General features: G+C 54.5%; 2 protein-coding genes across 6 annotated transcripts in view; one reads left to right on the plus strand and one right to left on the minus strand.

Moving 5' to 3' along the window:
• Positions 1 to 1,713: 1,713 nt before the first annotated feature.
• On the minus strand, positions 1,714 to 14,846 carry ARRDC5 (arrestin domain containing 5). Its single transcript, XM_032307072.1, has 3 exons — positions 12,379 to 14,846; positions 10,486 to 10,691; positions 1,714 to 2,282 (listed from the first exon to the last, which is right to left on the minus strand). Exons 1-3 carry the CDS (start codon positions 12,728 to 12,730, stop codon positions 1,755 to 1,757), a joined length of 1,086 nt encoding a protein of 361 aa, XP_032162963.1. The 5' UTR covers positions 12,731 to 14,846; the 3' UTR covers positions 1,714 to 1,754.
• UHRF1 (ubiquitin like with PHD and ring finger domains 1) overlaps positions 10,551 to 19,791 on the plus strand; it is a 32,061-nt gene continuing 22,820 nt past the window's right edge. The window contains exons 1-2 of one of the 5 annotated variants that reach the window (XM_032307003.1): positions 10,551 to 10,640; positions 16,640 to 16,806. In XM_032307003.1, the coding sequence (XP_032162894.1) occupies positions 16,654 to 16,806 (153 nt within the window). In that variant the 5' untranslated portion in view covers positions 10,551 to 10,640; positions 16,640 to 16,653. Of the gene's footprint in view, positions 10,641 to 15,079; positions 15,319 to 15,808; positions 15,956 to 16,062; positions 16,196 to 16,639; positions 16,807 to 19,359; positions 19,564 to 19,791 lie in introns of those variants that run through there. The other 4 variants (XM_032306991.1, XM_032306998.1, XM_032307007.1 and 1 more) reach the window with 4 other exon arrangements.

Below are 19,791 nucleotides of genomic sequence, written 5' to 3' on the forward strand. Positions count from 1 at the left end.
TGATGGTCAGGGCTGACACATGGGCAGATGTGTAAGCCCTGTGTTGGGAGAACTCTGGCTTCTACCGTGAGTGAGGTGGGGTAGAGCTGCGAGGCTGTGAGTGTAAGAGGCCGCCACCCTGACTTGAGTAAGAGGCCCCCACACCCAACCCTGGTACTTGGCAACACCTGCCCAGTGTCTTATCCCTTCAACAGTGCCGACGTTTGGGGCCAGATCATTCTATTTTTTTAAAGTTTTTATTTAAATTTCACTTTGTTAACATACAGTATAATATTAGTTTCAGATGTGCAATACAGCGATTCAGCATTTCCATACCTCACCCAGTGCTCATCACAGCAAGTGGGAGACTTAATCCCCATCACCCATTTAACCCATCCCCCCCACCTCCTTTCTGGGGACCATCAGTGTGTTCTCTTTGTTAAGAGTCCGTGGGGGCCAGATTCATTCTTTTTGTTTTTTAAGATTTTATTTGAGAAAAAGAGAGTGAGTTAGAAAGCAGGAGCAGGGGGAGGGGCAGAGGGAGAGGGAGAAGTAGGCTCCCCCACTGAGCAGGGAGCCTCACTCAGGGCTCGATCCCAGGACCCTGGGATCATGACCTGAGCCAATGGCAGATGCTCAACCGACTGAGCTATCCAGGTGTCCCAAGGGGACAGATCATTCTTAATTGTGGGGGGACTGTCCTGTCCACTCTGGAATGTTGAGCAGCATTCCTGACCCCATCCACTCTGGCAGGAACACTCATGGTTTGATGACTGCAAATGTCCCCAGGTGTTGCCTAGTGTCCCCTGAGGGGCAGGATCCCTCTGGGTGAGACTCACTAGGTTAGGGGATTCCCAGGACGCCCAGGAGACTCTGCATTCCGTAAGCATCTGGTGAGCTGAGGATATCCTGGGATCCTGCACACATTTAAATACACACAGGAGGGGCTCCTGGGTGGCTCAGTGGGTTAAGCCTTTGCCTTTGGCTCAGGGCATGATCTCAGGATCCTGGGATCAAGTCCCGAATTGTGCTCTCTGCTCAGTGGGGAGCCTGCTTCCTCCTCTCTCTCTCTACCTGCCTCTCTGCCTACTTGTGATCTCTGTCAAATAAATAAATTCTTTAAAAAAATAAAAAATAAAAATACACACACGAAGTGGGGAGGAGAGAGGAGGGAACTCACAAATGCCAGGGGGTTACCCTGGTTTCTGCCGCCTGATCCACTGGGGATTTATTCTGGTGTCTAGTGTGAGCTAGGGATCGAACTCAACTTTCCCCCCAGATAATGAATGCACGTTTGGTCCCCCTTGGCGCTATGGACCTTTGGGGTTGGATCATTCTGTGGGATGAGGCCAGCCTGGCCAATGCGGGCCAGTGAGCGGCATCTCTGACCCCCATTCACCCACTACCCGGAGCAGCCTCTGTCCCCCCTCCCTAGTGAGAACCAGGACCACCAGCCTTTGCTAGTGCAGCTGGAAGGCAGAACTGCCCCAGTTGGGGACCCCAAGTTCTAGACACTGTACGCCCCGGCAAGGAAGTGGGTCTGGAGCACTAACGGAGGTGGGGGCTACTGGAAGACCTTGTCAGTTTCCTCCTTCTCCTGGCATTCAGTGAACTGTCTGGGCCAGGAGACACTGATGCCTAAGTGACCACAGGGTAGGGAGGCTCAGGCACGTGCTGACCACAACCCGACCCATCCAAAGACTGTCTGTGCCAGACAAAGAAAGGGCTGCCCTGTAGAGTCCGATAAAGCTTTTAATATTTAGAAGTTTGGGCACTTAATTCTGGCACTCCTGGCTCTCGGGTGACAGCCGCCCCTCCAGCGGCGGACAGCTGTCTGGGTCCACAGGGGCACTGGTGATGATGATGGGAACCTTGGCCTTCACACTGGTCAGGGACCAGGGCAGGTGGACCGTGCTGACCAGCTCGTAGTGGGTACTCATGATCTCGTCGTCCTGCAGGCTGCTGCTCACGGACAGCACCTGCGGGAGGTTGAAGGTGCTGACGATCTTGGTGGTGTCGAAAGGTGTGATCTGCGTGTTGGCCTCCTGCCGGAGCAGCTCACTGCTTTCCACCCGCAACCGCCGCTCCGCGTTGGGGGTGAAGCCCTCGTATTGCACGTGGGCGTAGAGGGCGAAGATGACCGTCTTGATGCACTTGCCGGTCTGGTTGTTGATCTCCGTGGTGAAGATGACCCTCTGCCCTGGGACGAAGGTGTTCTTTTCCATCTGGATTTGTAGGCAGATAGTGCCCTGGCTGCAGCAGTTGTAGGAGATCTTCTTTTCAGCCTCTACCAGCAGAGGGTTCTACAAGGGGCGGCGGGGGGGGGGGCGGGATAGACAACCGTGAGGGATCGCAGCCCTCCGCTCGCCTGCCTGACACTCCTCCATCAGAGCTCCCGCCAACCTTGCGCTTTGGGAACTCTCCTAAGTAACAGGCAGTAAGACAGGATCTGGAGCCCTGGGGAGTTGGCAGGCAAGACCCTGCCATGATCTCCCAGAGTGCCTTATTCCATATCCTCTGCCTTTCTGATGAGCAACTTCCTCGTCTGTAGACTAAGCCTAAGAAATCCACAAGACCCTGGCTTTACCCCCACCTCCCCTGCTCACTTGCTGTGTGACCTCGTGTAAGCAGCTTGACTTCTCTGGGTCTTGGTTTTCTAGAAGACAGGAAATGTCTCACCGTCTAAGCCCAAGCCTTGGGGCTTACCCAGGCAGTTCAGACTTTAGGAGAAAATATCGCGGGCTCTGAATCTCGAAAGGAAAACCATAGAGTTGAAAGTACGTCGTGTGTTCCAATAAACACCTCAAAATGCCGCCGTCCTGTCAGCTCGTCAGCTGCTGGCTTGCAAGTAAAGGCACGTGTGCATCATATTTAATGGGTGCCTTCGGTGACCTTTTATTTTTGATTTGTGGGTGATATTTTAAAGGATTTGATGTGATGTGGTGGGGGACTGGAGGACTGGGACTTAGAATGATCACTTTCCACTTTTGCTGGCTTCCGGTGTCTTCTTGCAGAGGAAATCGACACTTTTTACAAGTGTGTGTGTGTGTGTTTGTGTGTGTGTGTGTGCGTGAGCGCGTGCGTGTGCATGCGCGCGCATGTGTGTTCCCTTTCAGCATACCAAAAGAGAGAGAAAACAGTGTGAAAAATACTTCCCAAACTTCCCTCCCACTTCCCATTAGAGACCTCAAGTTGGTCGCTTGAAACTGGCCCTAATGGGAGAACTTTCACCAGAGAAACTGGGAAACCGTACATCACAGCTGCCCCACACCACAGCGGGTCGTTAACCATTTCCTAGCCCAGAGCTGCCCTGTTCCTATGACCCGCTTCATCGGCATTTACACATTCTCCTGATTTGTTTCAGATCTCTGCTGGTTTAAGAAATAAAATATCAGGGTCGCCTGGGTGGCTCAGTGGGATAAGCCTCTGCCTTCAGCTTGGGTCATGATCTCAGGGTCTTGGGATCGAGCGCCTCATCGGGCTCTCTGCTTGGCGGGGAGCCTGCTTCCCCCCATCTCTCTGCCTGCCTCTCTGCCTACTTGTGATCTCTGTCAAATAAATAAATAAAATCTTAAAAAAAAAAAAAAGAAATAAAATATCAGAGTTGTACAACCATGTGAATGTACTCAACCCTCATGGTGAGGACGGTTTTATGTTATGCGTATTTTGCCACAATTTAAAATAAAAACATGAGAGATCTGGTTGAAAGCCCCGTAGTCCTCTCCCTCATGCCGTCCCCCATTCTTCCTGGCTCTCTGTCCTGAACTGGGGGTTTATCATATCTGGATTTTTTTTTAAGATTTTATTTATTTGACAGAGATCACAAGTAGGCAGAGAGGCAGGCAGAGAGAGAGGAGGAAGCAGGCTCCCTGCTGAGCAGAGAGCCTGATGTGGGGCTCGATTCCAGGATCCTGGAATCATGACCCAAGCTGAAGGCGAGGCTTTAACCCACTGAGCCACCCAGGCGCCCCTGGATTTTTTTTTTTTTTTAAGATTTATGTATTTATTTGAGAGAGAGGGAGAGCACAAGTGGGAGGGTCAGAGGGAGAGAGAGAGAGACTCTCAAGCAGACCATGCCGAGCGCAGAACCCCATGTGGGGCTCGATCTCACGACCCTGAGATCACGACTTGAGCCAAAACCGAGAGTCAGATGCTCAGCCAACCACACCACCCAGGCACCCCACATCTGTGGGTATTTAAGAACACTCCTAAGCATTATTAAGAAACCTAACTGGGACAACTCCACGAAGCAAATCCGTAACTATGTTATTACAAAGTCAACTCTTGTAACTTCCGTCCAAGAAGCAGGGATTTGCTAGTTTTCCTCCCAAAGTCCCTCACCTGTGCCCCGCCTCCACCCCTGCCTGCAAACGGCAACAGCCTGAATTCTACAGCAATCGCTTTGTTGTGTCGACATAGTTGTGCTCTTACTACCTACACAGAAGGACCTATTGCAAGATGTATTGTTTAAGAAGAAAGTGAGAAGAGGACAATATTAACAAGCTCAAATGTATCTTCTAGGAAGAAAGGAAACATTATGGATTCCACTGAAATCCATGGGGTTCTGGGTCTTCTGCCCCTTGCCTCCTTCCCCCCCCCTTTGTTTTAAAGATTTTATTTATTTATTTGACAGACAGAGATCACAAGTAGGCAGAGAGGCAGGCAGAGAGAGAGGAGGAAGCAAGCTCCCTGCTAAGCAGAGAGCCCGATGCGGGGCTCGATCCCAAGACCCTGGGACCATGACCTGAGCCGAAGGTAGAGACTTTGACCCACTGAGCCACCCAGGCTCCCCCTCCCTCCCCTTCTTTGCCAGACCCGATTTTGTCATTCTATTATTATTTTTATATTTATATTATTTAGGAATGCATGAGCTTGTGGTAGAAGTATACCGTACTGTTTTACATATATTTTTTTAATTTTTTAAATATTTTATTTATTTGACAGAGAGAAACAGCAAGAGTGGGAGCACAAGCAGAGGGAGTGGGAGAGGGAGAAGCAGGCTTCCCGCTGAGCAGGGAGCCCGATGCGGGGCTCGATCCCAGGACCCTGAGATCATGACCTGCACGGAAGGTAGACGCTTAACAACTGAGTCACCAAGGTGCCCCTATTTTTTTTATAATTAAAAAAATTTTTTTAAGTATGCTCCATGCCCAGCATGGGGCTTGAATTCAGGACCCTGAGATCAAGAGTCCCATGCTCTGCTGAGGGAGCCAGCCAGGCGCCCCTGTTTTACATATATTAATACTTAAAATATATCAAGTTGTCTATGTTTTCTAGCAGTTCTCTTTTCTAGCTCAGCATTTTGTCATTGAAATGCATTCACACTAGCGCCTGACATTCTGGTTCTTTGGTTTTCCCACGGCCACGGAGCGTGTTGCAAAATAACCGATCCACTCATCCGCACCCCCCCCCACAAGAGGGACACTTACGTGCTTTGTGCTACATGTATGTTTCTATGTGCTTGATATCATAAAGTGCTAGAAGGAGCATCCTGAAGGCATTTTTTCCTGCTCTTACACACGAGAGTTGCTCTTAGTCATGAGCTGGTGAACTTTTTCTCTAAAGGATGACTGATGACAAGTATTTTAGGCTTTGCAAGCCACATATAGTATGGGTCAGGTACTCTTATCAAATAATAAAATCTTAGAAAAAACAGGGGCACCTAGATGGCTCAGTGGGTTAAGCCTCTGCCTTCAGCTCAGGTCATGACCTCAGGGTCCTGGGATTGAGCCCCGCATCGGGCTCTCTGCTCAGTGAGGAGCCTGCTTCTCCCTCTCACTCTGCCTTCCTCTCTGCCTACTTGTGATCTCTATCAAATAAATAAATCTTATCTTTAAAAAAAAAAAGAAAAAAGTATTCATTGCAACCCTCTGGATTCGTGTTCCTGTTATTTTTAGCCTACTTTCTTTATTCTATTGTTTTGTTTTATACAAAACCAACATTTTACGAACATTAGCTGGCTGTAACCCACCAAATTAATCTTGTTCTGATAAATTCTCTATTCTGCTTTTTCACAACTGTTATATGCTGTCCAACACACTGATGTTATAGAAACAAAGCTGTTGCAACCCACCACATTTATATTTTGTTCTGTTCTTTCGTTTTTAAGAAGTTGATTGTAAGCTGCCAAGCAGATTTTCTTCGCTTCCTGTTCTATGTATTTTATTCTGTTCTGTTTTCTTCTTCTATTAAACACACACACACACACACACACACACACACACACACACACACAATGTTTGCAACCCACAAGAGTGACTTTGTTTCTAATATTTTCTAGGTTGGTCTTGCGAATTCTTTCATTTTATGCAAATATATTTGCACCCTGCTAAATTGATTTTGCAACCCATGAATGGGTCGTGACCTGAGGTTTGGAAAAACACTGCTCTAGATCAGATGCCCTTCCTCTTGGGAGACCTGGGCCTGACCCCTGACCCCAGGTGACCTCACCTCTCCCCTTGCCTCTGGCCCCCTTGCCTCCTCTGTCTTCCCCCCCTCCCTCTCCTCCAGGAGGCTAACTGCAGGCAGTTTTATTCTAAATCCCTCCAGTCTTATTCGAAAATTCCTTGCATGCGTTAGGACCCTGGGGGCATGGAGGAACTTGCTGCCCTAACTCAAGGCCAAGCCTGTAGTTCTGCCTGTACTTGTGGGGCCCAGCCATTCCCACAGCGGCACAGTGGGGACTCCCATGCTAGGTCAGGCAGGGTAGCCTAAGTGCCCTGATTCCCAATAATGTTGTGGGGGTTAACACACCCAACACTGGAGTTCCTGGATCTGGGGAGTGTTTGGGAGCCCCGAATTCCTTTGGCACATGTGAAACTTTGTCGGGGGGACTCATCCAAACAGTACTTATTGGCATCAACTTGGTGCCAAGTTCAAGGAAAACCCATAGCAGTTAAGACCAGCCCCGTCCCTGCTCCTGGCGGGAGGGACGGGGGAGGGAGAGGGACAATCAGCTCCTGAAAATGAACCAGGTCATTTCTGATAAGGGACAGTGATGAAGCTGTGGCCAGAGGCAAACGGAGGGTATGAACTAAGGAGAGGTGCGGTGAGGGCTCGCTTGGAGCCAATGGTTAGGAAATGTCTCTGGGACAAGCTCCTTTCCCGAACGGTGCTGACTTTGGGAAGAGGCAACACAGTCTTGTCCTTCAAGATCCTAAAGGTACACAGAGTGGAGAGGAGGTAGGGAAATGAGGTGCCCCGTGCAGAGCTGGAGGGAACGCAAAAGCAGTCCAGGCACAGTGGAAAACAGGCTGGGGGGCGGGGTGCCTCAAATGCTCAAGGGAGTGGCCATCTGGCCCAGCAATTCCTCTCCAGGTATCCAGCCAAGAGAAACAAGAAGATACATCCACAAAACTAGCCAGGAAGTGCAAGCAATCCAAGTACCCATCATGCACAAATGTGCATGCAAAATGCGGTCCACCTGCAAGACAGAATGTTACTGGGCGGTTAAAAGGGATGAGACACGGACAATACGCTCGTGAGTGGAATCAGCCGGACGCAGAAAGCCTCCCTAGGATACGATTCCATTTCCCTGAAATGGCGGGAACAGACAGATCCGGGGAGGGAGGAAGGGCATTAGCAGTGGCCAGGGCTGGGGGAGGGGTGTGAGGAGTTTGCAGGGGTGACAGCCCAGGGATGCAAGCTTCCCTCTGGGGTGACGGCCCTGTTCTCAAATAGAGTTGTGATGGCCGCACAACTCTGTGAACATGCGAGAAGTCATTCGATTGTGCACTTTCAGTGAGGAGATTATAAGATATGTGAATTCTAGGGGCGCCGGGGTGGCTCAATGGGTTAAAGCCTCTGCCTTGGCTCGGGTCATGATCCCATCGGGCTCCCTGCTCAGCGGGAAGCTTGCTTCTCCCGCTCCCACTTCCCCTGCTTGTGCTCCCTCTCTCGCTGTGTCTCTGTCAAATAAATATATAAAATCTTTCAAAAAAAAGATGTGAATTATAGCTCAATAAAGCTTTTAAAAACAAGTGGAAGGGGGAAATGTTTGCTTCTCCTGGCTCCGGGCTCCCCTCCCAAGGCGGGCAAGTGTCTGTTGCTAGTTTCTCTGATCTCTTTCCGGAGACGTTTGTTACACCTGCAAGGAAGTACATTTCTCGCTTGCAGGCTAGACACCGTGTTCTGAGCTTTGCTGTGCTCACTCAAGCCCGCGACTTAGAGGCCCTGATGCCAAGAGCTGCCTTGTTCTGTTTCTGTCTGTTTCTCTCTCTCTCTAACTTAGCAATAGAATATTCCTTTGCTACTTTCACTCCCTTGGCAGTGAGCATTTAGGCTGATTCCAGTTTCTTGGCACGAAAACATTGCCGTGAGAGGTCATGTCACAAGTGAAAGAATACCAGTAGGAGAAATTTCTAGAAGGAAAATGGCTGGGGCAAAGTGCACGTTCATTTTAATTGGAATAGATACAGCTAAATTGCCCTCTGTGGGGGTTGTGAGAGTTGACTCAGCCAGGTGAGTGTCTACATGGCTTCTGAACAAAGATCTGAAAGTTGAGGGGGAAGGATGGGAAGGTCATGTTATAGTGTTCTGGGTGGCAGGCACAGCCTGTGCAAAGGCCCTGGGGCAGGGCCAGGCCAACATATTGGAAGGACAGCAAGGAGGCCTGTTTGGCAGGAGCCAAGAAAGCAAAGGGGAGGGGGCAGGTCAGGCAGGGCCTGTGGGCAGGCAGGGGGGACTTTGGTCTTTACATTGAATGAAATGGGAGACCGGGAGGGCTGTGGGTGAAAAGGAAGGTCATCACCTGACTGCCTCTGGCTGCTCCGAGGACAGACAGTTGGGGGTCAAGGCTCTGCCTCTACGCAGGGGTACCTGGGTGGCTCGGCCCATTAAGGATCCAACTCTTGGTTTCAGCTCAGGTCACAATCAGGCGTTTGTGCAATTGAGCCCCACACTGGGCTCTGGTCTCAGCGCGGAGTCTGCTTCAGACTCCCTCTCCCTCTCTGCTCTTCCCTGGGCTCGCACGCACGCACTCTCTCTCTCAAATAATTTTTTAAAACCTTAAAAAAAGAAAAAACGACCGCCTCTACCAGGCTGAGCTCCATCATGGCTCACTGCGCCGCAGGGGTAATCCCTGCCCTGGGCCCCGCTCCTGCCTTCCCCCTGCCCCCCGTTGTTTATCGTCCTCACAGCAGCCAGAGGGAATCCAGCGATGACCCCCTTGTCCACCAGTTCTCTCACCTGCATCAGGATGAAAGTCTAAGCCTTCCCGAGGCCTCTTGTTCCCTCCCTGCTCTTACCTTCTTCCCTCTCACCCCCTTCACTCTGTTCCAGGGCCACAATGGTCCTCCAACACGCCAGGCACAGTCCTGCCACTGGGCCTTTGCATGGGCTGTTTGCTCTGTGTTTGCTCTGCCTGGAACCCTCCACCCCAGATATCCCCATGGTTTCCCCCTTCTCCTCTTTCAGTTCTCTGCTAAAATGTCACCTCCTCCAGTCGGTTAAAGACAGTACTGAGTAGTTGAAAAACGCTATTTTCATATCCTCAAAACTTATCTGTGACAACTCCGTTTGCTGCTATGATCTTGATTTTAGATCTTCCCAGGGCATCTCCTGGGGGTGCAGACACCATGCTGAGCACTCTGCAGTCTTCATGGGTACCCATCAAGGGAAGAATTCTCCCCCCCCACCATTGTACAGATCAGGACAGTCAAGGCTCTGGGAGGTGTTAGGAATTCCCCAAGGCCCTCTAGCTAATGAAGTATCTGTTGGCCAGATCTCAGGCTGAGTCTCACCCAACCCCAACATTTCACCCCACTTCTGCCTTGTGCCCCGCCCCCCCTGTCCTGTAGATTAGCTCTGAAGGGAAGGCCAGAGAAGGGCCATAGTCTGCTCAGGGTAACACAGAGAGCAGGGGGTCAAGGGGGCCTTGAGCTCAGGTCTGGTCCTCCCGGGGCTGTTAAACCCCTCCAAGCGTCTACCCTTCCTGGGACCCTCCAGGACCATCTCAGGTTGTTGGCCGGGCTAGAGATGATCCCCGTGACCTATGTAATACTGGTGTTGGAGGCTTGACAAGGTTCTTGGGGCCCATCCCTCAACCTGTGCCAGGCACTGTGGGACGTTCTGCAGGCCAGGCACTGTCTCTGCCCATTTTACAGATGTGGAGATGGAGGCACAGAGAGGCAACGTCATTTGCAGAGGGGTCTGGTCATTCCCTGTGGGGTATCGAGCAGCACCTGAGCCCCTACTCCCTCGATGGCCAGTAGCCTCCCTCCCCAGACCTGTCAACTGTAGATGTCCCCAGACCCATACCATCCTGTCCTCCCAGGGGAGGCAAGATTATCCTGGGTGACAGCCACCCGCACCACCCACCCCCGCCGCCCGCTGCCTTAGTTCCTACCCTGGTTTCTGATTCACCTTTTGTGAACTCAGTGGGCCCCACAGAAAGCCATCAGCAACTTTCCTTCCTCCCGATAGAGGCCATCTCTGTTCCCCGCCTTCCCACCTGCCTTGGGGGAGCCTGGAGGACCAGCCGCACCGCCGCCCCTCCCCCATCGCTACCTGCAATGGGTTTTCCTTATGGAAGTCCGAAGTCCCTTGAACCAACAAGTACATCCTCTTCTTCGCCAGAATGTGCTCCCGGCCCACGCAGGAGGCTTGCATGAAGTAGAAGACATGGCCGATTTTGCTGGTGAAGGTAGAAGGAAGCCTGGGAGGTAAGCTGAAATGGAATTCAAAGGTGTGGCTGCCTGCACTTAACCAATTATCTGAAAGCAAAACACACCAACGCCATCAGAAGGTTCTAGAATCTTTTTCCTTTCTCCCCCGCCTCCCCCCCCCCCCCGCCCTTTCTTTATTTGTTGTTTTGGCAGGGGGTTTGTTCTGGGTCTGGCCTACCTGTCCCCGAGCTAGGCTGAGTTCTGTGCTTTTAGGGATCTGCATGGTCCACGAATATTAGGTCTAGGCCTCAGCTGGGCTGGAGGTGGGGGGACACCTGGGTGGGTGAGGTGGCTGGGGTGGTCCCCCCAAATTATGCAAGCTACCATAGGGATGTGCTCACCCTTACTCTGGGTCTGAGGAACTGGAGGTCCAGCCCTTAGTCTCGCATTGGTTTGGCAAACCCACCTTAGGCCCCTACTGTCGGTTTCACGCTTTATTTATCAGAGTGGGCGGGGCCAGTTCAGCTCCCTGCCTTCCCTGAGCTTGGCCCTCAGTGCCCTGCATACAGTAGGCACTTAACATTGGTTGAGAGGCAACAGAGGACCAGGGAGAAACTCACCCGGCCCCCATTTCTGCTGCCTCCCCTATTTTATTTACTGTGTCTTTCATTCGTCCCAAAGCCTCTCATTCTTGTGTCTTGGCCACTGGGTGGCAATCCCAATGACTCCGGGACCCGGTTTGTTCCGTCCATGGCCCCACCCCGAGCCTCTGGCCCAGTGCCGTGTGCAGAAGGCGATCAGTAATGCGAAATAAATGAGTGAATTCATCGGAGGCTCGGGGTTATGCTTTTGAGGGGAAATGCCCAGCCATGGGAAGGGGTGGTGATGTTGGGGGTGTCTGGGTGGGCTGAGAAAACGAACACTTATGAAGCGCTTACTGTATGCCCCACACTAGTCTAAGCCCTTTATATACCATTAAATCACTAACTCCTCAAAGCAATCTCATGAGGCAGCCCCTTTTTCCGGTTCCCATGTTCCGGAAGGGCTAGCGGGACACAAGAGAGGCTGTTGCTGAGCAATAAGGGCCAGTGGGTTGCGATTCTTCCCCTAGATTATCTGCACGCTCAGCTCTGAGCTCCATAGTTCATCTTTGAAGAGGCCTCTCCATGACCTCCCAATCTAAAAATTTTAAAAGTCTAAAATTAAACTTTGTTCAGCCAGGTGTGGGCCGAGAGCTGTGGAATACATGGGAACACTTCCATGTACACACTCAGGGATAGACGTGTGGCTCCCGGGCAGCTCAGCCTCCCTGAGGTCTGTCCAGACTGTGGATCTGAACCCGCTGGAGTTGGGAACTGGTTCTTCTCTCCCTAGAATGTCTTCCCTGCCTCCTCACTCGTTCCCTGGGACCATAGGACTGATGATTTTGTCTCCTTGCATATTTCACTGTCAGAGGGAGATTTGTCAAATAACAGGACAGATTCGTTTTTTTGTTTTTGTTTTTGGCCTCTCCAAGTGGTCATTGGGCTAAGGCTAACATTTTGTCCCTGCAGGGAAATGACTTTGTGAGTTCAGTTTGAATATCTGGGTTCTGATCAGCTCCTCCTGTCTTGTTATTTTCGTGTTAATGTGTATCTGATGGTCATTGTTATACACAGCGTCCCTCCTTGGGAGGGACCCAGCCTCTGCCCATTTCTGGTATCCCTGGGGCTTTGCTGATCCCCTAGCAGACATGGTTACCTTCCAGACCCAGGTTCCTATTATGGCTAGAGGTGGCTGCTGGCTTCGTCCTTACCCTCTACTGGGAATGTCTTCATCTTGTGCACATAGTCGGCCTTGTTGTTGCAAATAACATCTCTGCTATAATCACGTGACGCCCCGATTTCTTCATTCCACTCCACATAGCCCCTTCCCACGAGCTCAACCTTCACAATAGGGTCCACCAGGGTGCTGTTCAGAATTAGAACCACCTGCCCTTTGATGCTGGAGCCGGCCAAGTAGATGGCATCCTTGGGCAACACTAATTCGATCGACTTCACCACAGACATGGGGGGTTGGGGTGGTGGGGACACATCCTCCCTCCTCCCCCATGCCACTGAGATTCCCGGTTCCTTTGCCGCAGTGAGGTCACCTGTCTGTGACATCATCCAGCCAGGGTTCTGGGAAGGGGCTCCCTAGGGGCTGGGAGGGGAGATGAGGCTGTTGTGCAGGGGTGGGACAGCTTGGGAATTCCAAAGTCCTCACTGGTGTATGAGATGACAACCTGACCCCTTTTTCCTAAGAAATAACAGATACATAAGCCAAACCAACCGCAAGACGCTAGCATTTCTGCCCCATAGGGAGCACCTGTCATCATGCTTGGAGGTTAGAGGCCTGGGTGGGGGTGGGGAGGATGCTCCTTAGGAGCTCTGCTTAGAGATGGGCCCCAAGTCTTCTCTGCTCTGCAGATGGCCCCCGAATGTGGTATGTGCACTTCTCAGGGTTCATAGAGTGGTTAAACTCATACACAATCACTGTCATTTTAATGGGTCATTATACCAACCAGTTCCTGTTAGGAAAAAAAAAATTGTAGATATGGCCAGGTGTGTCCTGGCTGAATGCTTAGTTCCATCTAAACATGAACACCATCTCCTTACACATTTGACATTTCTCTTTACAACTGGTCTCCCCCGTTGAATGGGAAGACGCTGCAGGGTGGGACTTAGTCTCTGTAGGCTTTGTGCCCACCAATGTCTGCTTGACTCCAGGCTTGTCCTCAATGAGAAAGATCTCATCTGCCTCACAGACTCAGGGAGGCCTGCTTGACACCTGCCCGTCCCTGAGATGTGTTCTATATGCGGCTGATGACTGTGGGTCCAGAAAGACACTCAGTAGCATACAGATGGAGTTCTGAAGTTGGAGGAAGTTAACAAATTCCGGACTTTGTATTTTGGACTCTCTTTGTTCCCTAGGACATCTAAAACAAATCTCCACAATTTTAGTGACTTAAAAACCACAAATTCATTCTCCTACGGTTCTGGAGGTCACAAGTCCTAAATGGGTCTTAAGAGGCTAAAATCAAGGTGTCCTAGGGCTTTAGGAGAGAATCTGTCGCTCCCCTTTTTGGCCTCTGTAGGTTTCCCACGTTCCTTGTCTGTTGGTCTCATCATTGCCTCTCTCGCTTCACTTGTTAGGACCCTTGTGATGATTTTGGACCACGCTGCCTCATCGAGGATGATCTCCCCCACTGGAAGATGTTGAATCCGATCTCATTGGCAAAGTCCCTTTTGCCGTGGACGCTACCATATTCACAGGCTCAGGGATTAGGATATGGCTAGCTCTGGCTGGGGGCGGGGGGGGGGCATTGTTCCATCTACCATCTGGGTAAAGAAGGAGCAGTGCCTACAAGGGACTCTGCTCGGGTCCGAAAAAACCTGTACACGCAGAAGGTGGAGGTCACTACTTTTTGGCTCACAGCCTCCCCCGTGCTGCTCACTGCTCTCAACAGATAAAGACCAGAGACCCCCTGAGGCCTTAGATGACACCTCTGTGGGCTTGTCCCCTCTCTGCCCAGCTACCCCGGCCTCCTGGCTGCTCCCCCTACATTTCTAAGTCTTTTCAGGCCTCTGAGCTTGCCTGTCCCTCCTCGACCCATCTGTCCTTGTTTTCTATCTCAGCTCAAATGTCATTCGTTCAGAGGCCCACCTCTCTACCTCCGCCAGAATGTCCTCTCTGCCCACCCCCACATGCCTCTCCAGCTACTGTCCTGTCTTCATTCCACGTACCAGTATCTGAAACAATTTGCCTTACTTACTCATTTTTTTGCCTTTCTTTCCAGACAAGAATTTACCCCTCTAGAAACCACCAACAGGGTTGGCCTCGCCCATTGTTGGGCCTCGCCCCTACATCCAAACACTGTGTCTGGGCGCTTTGTAGATGCCCAGCATGGGTCACTTTGTGCCCGCGAAGACTGGCCAGAGCAGAGCAGGCAGGGCGGAGGGGGCAGGGCAGTCCTGCCCGCCTGGACAGCCAGAGAAGGCGGGAAAACGAGGCGGGAAAACCCAGCAAACAAGCCCTGCGGGTGGGTAGGGTGGGGAGCTCTAGCAGGCCCTGATGTCGGGAAATGGGAGCTTGGGGCCATCAGGCTGGCCGTCGGGGTACAGGCAGTCTTGAGAGGAGCCCCCACATTCTACTAAAGCGTTTAAACACTGATTCCGGCCTTCCTTGCCTTACTGGTCAGTGCGTGCCCGTGCCCCGGGAGAGGGACTGTGGGAAAGGGACTTAAAAGGTCAGGGGATCCCCTACCCGGGGTCTTTGCCCCGGGGTTCCCTAGGGCTCCTGAGGGACACGCAGAGTGGGGGGCGCCCAGCTCCCGCCACTGGGCCGGGTTGCACACTGGGCGCGCCCAGCAGAGCGCGCAGGGCTGGGCGGGGCCGTGGCCCGCTGGGCGGAGTGGGGGTAGACGGAGGAGGGGGCGCCCCCCACCCCCTTTCTCGCTTCCCGCCACTGCGGCGGCCAATCACCAAGCAGGAGCCCGCCCCTGGCGCGGCCTCCCGCGGCCCCGCAACTCCCAAACGCCGAGTTTTCGCGGGAAAAAAAATCAGAGCAGCTGGCAGCGCGGCGGGCAGTGGTGGCCGTCCAGGCGCTCCGGGTCGCACGCAGGTCCGCGCGGGGTCCGGGGCCACGCACGCGTTTCTATCGCCATCCCCAGCCGGGCCGGGCGCGCAGGCAGGAGAGTGGATCGGGCGGCCGAGAGGTGAGCCTCCGGACTGATCGGGCTGCCATTGCAGGCCGGGGGAAGGGCCCGGCGCACCGGGAGCTGAGACTTTGCAAAACTTTCGGGAGTGGCCTGGGGACGCGCGGCCAGTACCGGCGCACGCGTGCCCCGCAGCGTGGCTGCTCTCCACGCCGTCTCGGGCTCTGCCCCCGCCCTGCCGGCCCTCGGGAGTCGTCCCCCGCCGCCCGGGCGCCGGCAGGAGCGAGGGGAACATACCCAGAGCCCCGCGGGGGTCGCGCCGGCCGGGTGGGGGGAGGGCCTGGCGAGCCGCAGGGGAGGATGTCAGGCTCCGCGCCTGCGCGCGGGGTGCCCCGCGATTCAATTGTCGCGCCCGAGCCCGATTTCGCGCGCCCTTAGTTCCCCGGGCGCGCCTGGGCCAATGGGGAGCGGGCTGGGCGGGGCAGCCGGGCGCGGCGGAGCCAATGAGCGGGTCGGCTCAAGTGAAGGGGGGCGGGACTTGGAGCGCGGGGCCCCTCGGCCGGTCCCGGCGGTGGGGGTGGGCGTGGGCTAGTTGGCGTGGCCCGAGCGGGCGGGCGGGAGAATAAGAGGGGCTCTGGGCCCGTGGGTCGGGGTCCGGGAAACGCGAGCCGGCGCGCGGGGCCGCCGCCGGGCCGAGGTGAGTAGCGCTGCGCGCGCGGGGGCGGACGGGACGGGGCGGCCGGTTGCCATGGCCACCGCGGGGCCGGCCGTGTCGCGCGCACGCGCGCGGGGGGGGGCGGTGGGGGCCGCGGGCGCCCAGGGCTGGGGGCTCCCGGGTCCCGGGGGGCGGTGGTCCTTCCCTTTCGGTCCCACTCAGTTGAGTTACTGGGACTTCCGAAGTTCCAACCCGCGCCGGACTTTTGGGTTTTCCTCTTGCGTCAGTATTAACCCAGGGAATGAATGAATGAACGAGCGAGCGAGCGAGCGAGCCTGGTCCCTCGCCATTTGGCTGTGCGCTCCTTCCTCTGGACGTTGTGTGTGTCGCTCCCTGCTCCCCCGCGTCCCGTCCCCTCCGCCTCCCCTCCATGAAAGACGGAGCGGGTTGGACTGAGTGGTCCGAGATGCCCTTCGCTGTCCCCGCATTTTCCCTCCCGCCTCGCTCCTCCGGCGTCACGGTCATTAACGCGTTAATTCCTTCATTTCCTCCGCGGGGCCCTGGTCAGCTGTGGCTGGCTAGTCCGCGGACCCGCGCGCCGGGAGGGTGTCCTGGGAGTTTCCTAGCGTCCGCAGACTGGACAAAAGCCAAGGTGACCCGAGCATGGCTCGGTGTGTAGATGGCAGCAGCCCCACTGACCCGGGGGTCCCGCTCTCTCGCCCTCAGCACCAGCAGGCGCCATGTGGATCCAGGTTCGCACCATGGACGGGAAGGTGACGCACACTGTGGACTCGCTGTCCAGGCTGACCAAGGTGGAGGAGCTGAGGCGGAAGATCCAGGAGGTCTTCCACGTGGAGCCCGGCCTCCAGAGGCTTTTCTACAGGGGCAAGCAGGTAAACCCGCCCAGCCGGCTGCCGCCCGCCCTGCACCTTTGTTCTTGCCTGGTCCAGGCACCGTCCATATACTCTCCCCGCCCCTCGTCCGGTCCCGCTTCACGTCTCCACAGAAACCTCAAATGCCTGAGCCAGGAACAAAGGCTCCGCTTGCAGATCGACATACCGGGCAGGAAGCTGGCACTCCAGTCCGTAGCCGTTGGGCTTTTAAGTCCGCCTCCCCTGTTTTTTTTGACGCTGCCCTCAATGTAATTTCTAGAAAAGGAAGTTGGAGGTGGTCGATGGAGGACGGATGAATTTCGAGGAAGAGCCTAGAATGCTTCCTCAGACAGTAGGACAGGAGGGATCGGGTTTTCCTTTGAAACACACACCGATGGCCCACAGCCTGCGCCCAGTTAGAGTTTGACCCCCGCAGGGTCTGTTTTTGAGAAATTCGGATCCGCTTGTTCGGAGGCCGGAGATGGCCTTGCTGGTCAGGAATTTCCGCCGCTCTGGCCTGCTCTGCGGAGCGAGCGGAGCTCGGTGCTTTCCTCGGGGTCTGCGGGCCCCGCTTTTCTGTGTCCTTTCTTCTCGCCCTCTCCCCGGCCTCTGGAAGCGTTTAAAATGGCCACCCTGGCTTTCTCAGCTGCCCACGTTTGGGACGCTTTCTCCAGGGGGAGTGAGGGGTTTCTGTTTTTGTCGGAGTCTTTGGGGGCACGGCCCATGCTGCTGTGAGTGGGATTTCCCACAGGGAAGCTAAGGTGGTAAGGCCCAAAGTGTCGGTCCCGTCTGCAGGGGCCGTCATGGAGCGGGGTGTACGGTAGAGACAGCGGGGCGCGGGGGCGCAGGGGGCGCGGGGACCGTGTCCTGGATTGAAAGTCTGCAGTTGGGCTGCGCGTGCCTGACTTTGTTGTTGTCGCATTTTGAACTGGGTACTGCCGCCATCTGCTGTCTCTGTTGAGGAATAAACACTCTGTGACCAGCCGGATTTTTGGGGGCGGGGAGTCTCCAGGGTGCTTAACTCAAAATGAGACCTGATGATTAATTTCTTGGGTTCCTGGTGCCCTTGGAGACCTTTCCCCTCCTTCCTGGGAGAGACGCGATGACTTGGATATTTCTAGAAGCTGCTTTAACCCGTCTGCCCGGGGAGGGGACGTGGGTCCCGCCGATGGCCTGTGCAGTCAGCAAAGGCAGGGCCCCGAGTGAGCTCTTCCAAGGGGGCTGTCTCTCTCCCGCCTCCTCCCACGGCTCATTTTTTGTGGCATCCAGACCGACTTCGATTAGCCCACTCGATCTCTTTGTTCAGCAGAGGGTTCTTTCAGAGTTTCTGAGCGCCTTCTGCGTGTGCCTGCTCTGCTGTTCACGATGTGATTCAGACGTGAGTCGGATCGAGTCCTCCCCGGTGGGAGGATCTGTGAGCGCCTGGCATGCCAGGCGCTGTTGTTACATTTCCACCTGGCCGAAAAGTTGGAGCCACCATGAACAAGCACCTACCCCTAGAGCTTGCCCTGGCATCTAGCCACATTCCGGTCAGCCCCGCTCTCTCCGTCTTCCTGTCTGTCTACCAGTCCATGGTGGTGTTGGGAGTGCGTTTCAATGTAAGTTGCACGAGCACTTTACGCCTGCCGTTAACTAGAGTCCGGGATGGGTTTGCGGGTCTTGCTTTTTTGTTCAGGCAACACTGGCATATAGTGGGATACGCACGCGTCAGGCAGACCATTTGGCGTCTGGACAGATGTCTACACCCATGTATCTAAACCCCCATCTCCCTTCATTCCTAACTTGAGATCTGACCCGTACGAAAGCCCTTAGGACCCCTGTGAAAGTTATAAGGCCTGATGAGCACAGGAACACCTGTGTGTGGGAGCCCGGAGGCGGGTACCTGCAACTGGCCGGCCGTCAGCGCTGGAGACGGAGCTCTTGACGCCGCCTGCTCACAGCCCGGCTTTCACACTTGGCACAGGCTTCCTGCTTCCCCCTTGACCTCCGTGAAGGCCGCCTGTTCCCCCGCCTGGCGCTTCTCTTCCCCACTCGGCAGCTTTGGGAGGGAACGTGCAGCCGCCTCTGTCTTCCGGCCTAGGAAGCCAGGCCTAGAGTGTGATGCAACTTCCCTAGGGACGCCAGCGGGGCCTGGCTGTCGGGTGGGGGTGGGGGGCTGGGACGAGGACAGACAGGACATAGGGCAGCACCTCCCAGTGAGTCGGGTCCGCAAACAGACCGGACCAGGCTCACTGCGATAGAAAGCAGCGGAGCTTCCAGGGCGGGGGGAGGGGGGCGGGGGGCGGAGAGCTGCTTTTACAGAACGTTCTAGAGAGGCTTTGCAGTCCTTCGCGCTCCCCCCACCCCACTCTTTTTTTCCGCCTTTTAAAGAAACATGTTGTAGCAGTCCACGGTCTGCCGTGAGGTTGACTGAGCCGATAAAGCAGAACATAGTTGAGCCTTTCTTCAGGATATGGGAGGGTTTCGTGGCCGGCTTGTTTGGGCTGAATAGGTTGGCGGTTATGTCGCTTGATTGGCGGAAATACAAGAAGCCGAATGGGGGCAGGGACCCGGGCGGCAGGCCCAGCCTGGGCAAGGGCGAGAGGCATCTGGCGCCTTTTTCTTGGCTGCCCAGAAAAATAACAATAGCTCTCATTTGTGGGGACTCCGGCACGCTCAGGTGTAGGGCTCTGGCTGTTACAGAATCGTCCCTGTGTCCCCAGCCCAGGTGGCTGCCATCCAAGCTCCTCGCGGCTCTCCCAGTGTGGCCAGTGTGGAACTGGGCCCGGCCAGCTCGAGGTAAAGGCACGGGAAATCAGCGCCCACTGGGTTTCTTCCCTTCGGCCCTACTGACGTGGGAGGCGGGCTCATTGTCTGGAATTGCCCCCAGTTGAGAAGTACTAATTTAGGTAATTGACGTGAGGGCAACAGTGAAATCGGCCACACTGGCCTCAAAGGCCGTGTTAAGGTCCCTTGGAAAGATCAGTCTGAACTGGTGCCCTGGAAACGGCCTCGACTGGGTGCCCC

Source organism: Mustela erminea, chromosome 1, assembly GCF_009829155.1.
Source record: "Mustela erminea isolate mMusErm1 chromosome 1, mMusErm1.Pri, whole genome shotgun sequence".
Classification (NCBI taxonomy): Eukaryota; Metazoa; Chordata; class Mammalia; order Carnivora; family Mustelidae; genus Mustela; species Mustela erminea.

What these genes read in the sequence shown, in the direction of transcription:
- ARRDC5 (XM_032307072.1), bottom strand. Translation starts at nt 12,730, where the DNA reads ATGATGTCACAGACAGGTGACCTCACTGCGGCAAAGGAACCGGGAATC. An exon ending in GAAGACATTCCCAGTAGAGG is followed by an intron (nt 10,692 to 12,378) that starts GTAAGGACGAAG and finishes TTTTGCTTTCAG; the next exon opens with ATAATTGGTTAAGTGCAGGC. An exon ending in ATAAGGAAAACCCATTGCAG is followed by an intron (nt 2,283 to 10,485) that starts GTAGCGATGGGG and finishes CGCCCCTTGTAG; the next exon opens with AACCCTCTGCTGGTAGAGGC.